Source organism: Setaria viridis, chromosome 7, assembly GCF_005286985.2.
Source record: "Setaria viridis chromosome 7, Setaria_viridis_v4.0, whole genome shotgun sequence".
NCBI lineage: Eukaryota > Viridiplantae > Streptophyta > Magnoliopsida > Poales > Poaceae > Setaria > Setaria viridis.
The window spans coordinates 6,996,161-7,003,410 of record NC_048269.2 but is presented as its reverse complement, the minus strand read 5'-3'; the positions used below and the strand labels follow the sequence as shown (position 1 = coordinate 7,003,410).

Here is a 7,250-nt window from a genome sequence, read left to right as displayed (position 1 = left end):
TTTTGTGAATTTGTCAACTAACGTTTATTGTTGTGCAGACCGACTACATGAGAGCCGCCGACGCCACAGTTGCACGGCACTTGGAGGCATATCTGCTGTGGCTCTTCAGGTGGATCATGTTCTGCACGTCCTAGGGGAACTCGGTGCCTAAGCACCTACTTCCTTATGCGAGAGCCATAGCGGATGTCCCGCTCGACAAGGTTCCATAGTACAACTGGGGTTCAGCTGTATTGGCAGCGACCTACAGGGACCTTTGCATGGGCTGCTGCAAGGTAAACTCGATGGAGCCCATCTTCGTTGGGTGCTCGTTGCTGCTTCAGTTGTGGTCATACGAGCGCTTCTCGATAGGTCGGCCATGGATTGACGTGGCCCCCTACTCGGAGCTGCCTTTCGACCACGACGACCTCGACAGACCCACGATGGGGTCGTTGTGGTGCTTGAGAAAGGTACGGTACTACACCTACAATTACTCAATTTATATGATGCATGCTTTCAGGTTTCAATTAGTGAATCTTTTCGTGAATTTATTTTTTGTTGGGATCGTGGGTTGGGGTGCAGATGAAAAGGTCGTACCCAGACTTTGTCGGTCAGTTCGACGCTCTTGTCGACACCGACGTGAGGTGGAAACCGACGCTCTTATCACCATGGCATGGCTTGTGTCGTGCAGCTCTATGATGGCTATAGTGATGTAAGCCGGCGTTTCTTTCGATGCCCGTATGGCTTGGTGAGTCAAGTAGGTCGATCCACCACTTCCTGAGCCAACCCAAGTAGGTCAATCCACCACTTCCTAAGCCAACCCATGAGTACATCCACTACCTCAAGTGCAAGATCTTTGACCTGGAGCGTAAGGTCGAGGATTTTTAATTCGAAGTTGATGCAAATTCTTGGGCGGTTAACATCGCATGTGACTTGATTTGTACCGATCCATGGTGCAAGTGCCCCTACCACCACAACAAGGATCACCCCCCGTCTCCGCCATCCTCTGAGGGTGTTGCCTACTATGGAGCTGGACCGTCGCAGTTCTCGCAGAGACAGTTTTACCAAGAAGTAGACATGGCTCTATCCCCGGCTATTTCAATTACCCAAGGCATGGTAGGTTTAGCAATGGCAATGGTTTAGAATAGCATATGTGCTGTACATGCCACTGCAATCTATAATTAATTGTTCACCCTAGAGTTATTCTTGTTCATATGTTGTGCATGAATTTCGTTTGTATCTGTTGTAATCTAATGGCTGGAAGTTAAATCATTTTTAATTATTTCGTTTAAACCGAGCAAGAAACAGCTATGTATCATATTATTTTCATGTTTACACCGAGCAAGAAGGGTGAAAGAAGCTTATAGAATCTTATAACTGATGATGATAGAGGGAAAGGCAGGATGCTCACCCGACTGGGTTAGCTACTATCTTGTGGTCAGGGTCTTCTATTTGACTAGGAGAATCATTAGAGGGAAGAGGCTTGTAAATGCTATGCTTGAAAGTGGGGTGCTTCCAACTGCTAAGTTTTTCCATGGTCTTATTGGTGTCCTTTGTGGAACTAAGAAAGTTGACCATGCTCTTGATATGTTCAGGCTCATGAAGAGTGTGAGTTAGTGGACGTATATATGACCTGCTTATAGAAAAGTTTATAGGAATGGTAGATTTCAGCTTGGAAGAGAGCTCTAAGATGATGCTACAAAGAGTGGTCTCGTGCTAGGATGCTTAGAGGATATGCTGGATCCCTTGAAGACAGAGGTATTCAGACCAGCTTGTCCAGCACGAAGATTAAGTCCTCAGAGCTATAACACAAAGAAATAAAATTACTGCTTTTGGAGCTAAAAAGAACACTGCTACCACCACAATAAGGATCGCCTCCCGTCTCTACCATCCTTTGGGGGTGCTGGCTACTATGAAGCTGGAAACAACAATGTATCTCCATATTTCAGTTTTAAAAATATTAGACAAAATTACACGACAAGTAACTACTAAAAATTAAAATAGAGTTATAGCTGGTTCAACTGGCTATAGAACGTGCCGCCGTTTCAAACAACGGTAGCCAAGCTACCGTCATTTCATACGGCAGTAACAGGCTACCACCATTTCACATGGCGGTAGGAGGTTGTGCAGCGATCCGGCTCTCCAACCGCCATTTCAACTGGCGGTAGTGGCGTTATCGCCGTTTCAACCGGCGGCATAGTTCCGTTTGTCCAAATTTTTCTAACGACTATTTATTTATGCAAAATCGTAATAGAAGGAATATAAAAATAAAAAGGTTCCAACACTGGCCCACCAAACGCCACCTAAGTAATCGCTAGCCCGCCGCCCCTGGCCGCGCTGCCCTTGCCCGCATCGTGCTCTGCCGCCGCCGCCCTCAGCTCCGCTCCGCTACGCCGCCGCCGCCCTTGGCCTCGCCGTCCTTGCCCGCGACGAACAAGTCGTCCAAACTCACATCGAGCCAGGGCAAGTGCGCGACGAATGTTGCTCGCTCCGCCAAGGGTTTCTCTAGGGTTTTGGTAAGAATCCCCGCTCCATTCCATCGCGTTTCGATCGAATCGCGCTGCCAAATCCCAGAAGCTCGGGGCCATAGCCGTCGCCCGCGCCCTCCATCCCGCGAAGATGAGCTATGCGGCGTACAAGATGATGCACTGGCCCACAGGCATCGACCACTGCGCCGCCGGCTTCATCACCTATTCCCCCGCTGAAGCGGTTACCTTCTCCTCGCCGGCGCCCGCCACCTCCAGGCCTGACGGTGACGTCGACTCCGCGGCGGCGAGGGCGCCCCGGCGCGTGGGCCCCACCCCCAACCTGGTCGTGGCGGCGGCCAACGTGCTCGAGGTGTACGCCGTGAGGACTGACGCCGCGACGGGGGCCGAGGATGGGGGATCTTCTTCGTCGACAGGTGCCGTCCTGGACGGGATCTCTGGGGCTCGACTGGAGCTTGTGTGCCATTACAGGTGTGGAGGGCGTGCTTTTGCTTCTCTGCATTTACTTCTGGCTTTAGATTTCAGGTAGTGATGTTAAGTTGTTAACTTACTGGAGGATTAATCATTCTCTGATGCCATTTAGGCTTCACGGTAACATTGAGTCGATGGCTGTGTTGTCGGATGGCACAGAGAATACACGAGACTCCATCACGCTTGCATTTAAAGATGCAAAAATAGCATGTCTGGAGTTTGATGACAGCATCAGTGGCTTGCGAACAAGGTATGCAGGTATCACATTGGTTTCTCACTTTGAACAACTGAGGAGCATAGAGCATTTCTCCTTCTCCGTAGACGGCCACAATAATTTAACTTTTAACTAACTAAATGATAAGTCAGCATCTCTCTCTCTCTCTACCTATATATCTGTTAGAGATCATACTATTTTGTTTTCTCTTTATTGGTGGCTTTTGTTGGGCCTACCCCGACATGCTTAGATGTTGTTGTTCTTGTATAGGTTTGAAGGATCAAGATGCTGATGGCTATTGGCTTGTACTGTAGCACCTTTATTTTTGTTTCTCACAAATTGATAAAATTATAAGTACACCTTTTTACTTCTCTGACTCTCTTTCTAAACTAAAATTAACATTGTCATGGTTGCCTTGCCTGACAGATTATGATTCCTGATCTTTCAGCTCAATGCATTGCTTTGAAGGCCCTGATTGGCTGCATCTGAAAAGAGGCAGGGAATCGTTTGCCTGGGGTCCTGTCATAAAAGCGGATCCTCAAGGCAGATGTGGTGCTGCACTTGTTTATGGACTGCAGATGGTTATTCTGCAAGCAGCGCAGGTCGTTTTTCCTTGATTTAGTCTCTTATTGTCATCCTGAAGTGTAACTATTTGTGGCTTTCTATCTCTTGTAATCTTGATTGATTTAACCATAAACCTCAGCCAAGTTTTTTTACCATTTTGATAACTTATTTTGCAATGGGGATCTATGAAATTAACTGCTAATGTGATGTTTTATTATTTGCCTGCGAATCAGTACAATATGAAAATTTTACTTTCCTCTCACAACATGTACATTGATGGGCAGATTTTTCGTGTTTGTGTCTTTTTAGGTTGGGCAGAGCTTAGTTGGAGAAGATGAACCAACACGTGTGTTGAGTTCAGCTGCTGTTCGGATTGATTCTTCATATGTGATCAACTTGCGTCTTTTAGAAATAAATCACATCAAAGATTTTACATTTGTGCATGGTGAGATAAGATCTTTTGCAAATGTCTTGCATTATTACCAACTGTGTATCAGTTGATTGTGCTGACATTATGCTCTCTAACTCTTCCTCCATCTGATTTTGATAAATTTTGCATTTTTTAAATTACTAGGGTTGATCATCATATATGATAATATGATTAAAATTGCTTGTTGGTACACTTCATAATTTAGATGTTTTTGTTTTTCAGCTTTTCAGCAGGATAGGGTTTCACAAAATAAGTAGGTAAAATGAGAATACATTTTTCTTTGACACAAATGAGGACATCAGTAAATCTGTGCACAAATACCTAGAAATCATAACTTTCCATCTTCTTAACATGCTTACGTTACTAACAGAAGGAAATGTAACTGGTTTTAAGATGAATAGCAACTCCAGCAATAGCCCCTACTCCAGGGTCCCTTCTTCCTGAGTAGGGGCTCTCCCTACTTTATACGGGCTCATTTTTTGCACACAACTCCAGCAAGGGTCTCTACTCTTGAGCCCCTACTTTCCTTCTTAAAAGTGGGAATCTCGCTAGAACTAGAGAACCTCCAAATGTGCAAATCAGGAACACCTGGCTGTAGGTCCACCTTTGCAAGAAGTCCCAAAGATGAAGATAGCCCACTATAGTGCCTCCGGAATGTCTTGAATCCATTACTGGTTGGTCATGGCTTTGAGAACAGTTCGCTTATTAACATGTCGCTTCGGGATCAATGCAAACAACTAAGGAGCAATTTCTTTATTACTCTGCCCAAGCAGCCATCTGTCGTTCAAGATTTTAATTGCTTTATGTGATAAAGTTCTATAATTGTTTTCTTCTTTTGGTCTGTCCACTGCTTCTAGTTCTGTGTATCATGTGTTCCTTTTCTTAATTTCCTGTCATACAGTTCCTGTATATATTTGTTATTAGTGGTACAGACTTCTCATATTCAGAACTATTTCGTTCATGCTATCTTTACTTTATGATGCCTTCAGGTTATATTGAGCCTGTGTTGGTCATACTTCATGAGCAAGAGCCTACATGTGCTGGGCGTATCTCATCAAAGAACCAAACATGCATGATATCTGCATTTAGTATAAGTATGAGTTTAAAGCAACATCCGATGATATGGTCTGCTGCTGTAAGTGTGCAAGATCACAAGATCAGTTTGAAGCTTTTGTCATTTCTTGTCTTTAGTCTATATCTTCCTACATCGTTTCACCAAAAAAAGTTGTAACATATATATATGGATTGGGTATTCAAGAATTATAAAATCCATTTGTTATTTCTTGTCAATAAAATATGCTAATGTTGCTTTAATGATAAGTGCTACAAGTACAATTTCACATAAATCATCAATCCTTGCACTGCTTTACAGAACTAATACTTACTTCTAAATCCATGAAATTTAGGTTCTCACTACTTGCTTCTTGTACTTATCGTATACTTTTTTGTGCTAGAAGTTGTTTAAAGGTTTAAGCAATGGCTTAGGTTATTCTTGACTTCGTTTTGTTGTTTTGAGTCCAGACTCCAGACCTAGTACATCATTGCTTGATAAGCTCATATTATTTTGCACTTAACTTTCGAGATATGTAGTTGATTGGGGCTATCTGAGGTGTAAACCTGGTTTTAAAGCAAACAATTTATTTGTCCACAAATTCTTCTTAGGAATGCACATCATGGAGCTGTGTTCAAGTTTTTTTTAGTGTCCAAATTGTCATGGGATTCCAAAAAGTTGTATTAATTTTTGAGTTGTCTGACAGTGCCTTTTGCTATTTGTTGCTGTGATTGTCTATTGTTTTTAGCATGGATTCTGACTTCGTACCTTGTCAGCCTGCTGGGGTTATTGTGTTTCTTTCCTTTATGGGTTTATCGTGCTTCTTTTCTTCACAGAAGCAACCACTTTAATGCCTTTTTTTTTCTTGAACACTTAATTAATGCATTTTCTTGGACTCAATATAATGTTTACAAAGTACTATTTGTTCTCTCCAGAAACTGCCGCATGATGCATACCAACTTCTTGCAGTTCCTCCGCCTATTAGCGGCATTCTTGTGATCTGTGCAAATTCGATCCATTATCATAGTCAGGTTTGTCCACCTAAAAATACTTATGGCTGACGAACTTTGTTTCTTTGATTGTTGATCTGTAGCCATTGATTCACAAATTTTCTTGGTTGTTGCAGTCCACATCTTGTTCACTTGCCTTAAACAGTTTTTCATCCCAGCCTGATGGCAGGTAGTGTATGCCTTCTTGCCTAAAATTGTAAATCCTATTTTCCTTATGACTGGCTTACTCCTACTTCCTGCATTAGGGAAAGTGCTTGCTTGTTATTTCTTTTAAGTCACACAGAGAAGCAATATACCTTGTTTCTGGTTGTTAACTCCTAAGATATTTATGTTAATTTTTTAGCACCCTGTACAAACACTAACCATTAGATGATAATGCCCACGGGGCATGGCCACTAACACTCATCTGTAAACCTCTCAAGGACGTAATGTTTGCTCTCTTTGAATATGCATACTGGAAATTGATCTAGACCAAGCTAGCAAAAATAAAGCAACTATCAAATTTTGTTGGCTGCATGCAGGTTTCTAAAATACTAAATTCAGCAGAAATATCTTGTGTGGGTCAGTGAATATGCTGAATTGGTATCAAGGCTGTCATTTCTGTGGACAAATTCTTGCAAAACTATAACCATCCATGTACCTGAAAAAAAGAAACAGTCTTGAACAGTGACCATGTTTTGCCTGTTGACCTTCAAAAATATTTGGATCACATTATATGCTGGTACAACATTCTTAAGGGTTATCAGGGGGACATCTCTCCCCCTGTTAGAGTCTTTTTTTAGTTGTAGGCCATTGGCATAAAGGGTATAATTAGTGAAATGCTGAGTTTTAGAACCAGTCCATTATGGTCTGCTGATGTTTTCTAGTGTAGTGTACGTAGCACCAGTATTTACTAGGAAACTGTATTAATCATTCTATGCTATTTGAATGAGATGCTGTATTTGATGTGACTTCCTCCACTGCATTGTTGACATCCACATATGAGTATATATTTGCATCAATTGATTTGATTTTAGACCATCGCCAGTACTGCCTCCATTATTATTCT

General features: G+C 42.6%; 1 protein-coding gene across 5 annotated transcripts in view; it reads left to right on the top strand.

Moving 5' to 3' along the window:
* Positions 1 to 2,304: 2,304 nt before the first annotated feature.
* The window catches only part of LOC117865322 (probable cleavage and polyadenylation specificity factor subunit 1), a 29,997-nt gene continuing 25,051 nt past the window's right edge, over positions 2,305 to 7,250 (top strand). For 3 of the 5 annotated variants that reach the window (XM_034749487.2, XM_034749490.2, XM_034749486.2), the window contains exons 1-7: positions 2,305 to 2,933; positions 3,046 to 3,183; positions 3,596 to 3,749; positions 4,021 to 4,156; positions 5,131 to 5,276; positions 6,128 to 6,223; positions 6,319 to 6,371. In XM_034749487.2, coding sequence (XP_034605378.1) covers positions 2,596 to 2,933; positions 3,046 to 3,183; positions 3,596 to 3,749; positions 4,021 to 4,156; positions 5,131 to 5,276; positions 6,128 to 6,223; positions 6,319 to 6,371 — 1,061 coding nt within the window. In that variant the 5' untranslated portion in view covers positions 2,305 to 2,595. The remainder of the gene's footprint in view (positions 2,934 to 3,045; positions 3,184 to 3,595; positions 3,750 to 4,020; positions 4,157 to 5,130; positions 5,277 to 6,127; positions 6,224 to 6,318; positions 6,372 to 7,250) is intronic. The other 2 variants (XM_034749489.2, XM_034749488.2) reach the window with 2 other exon arrangements.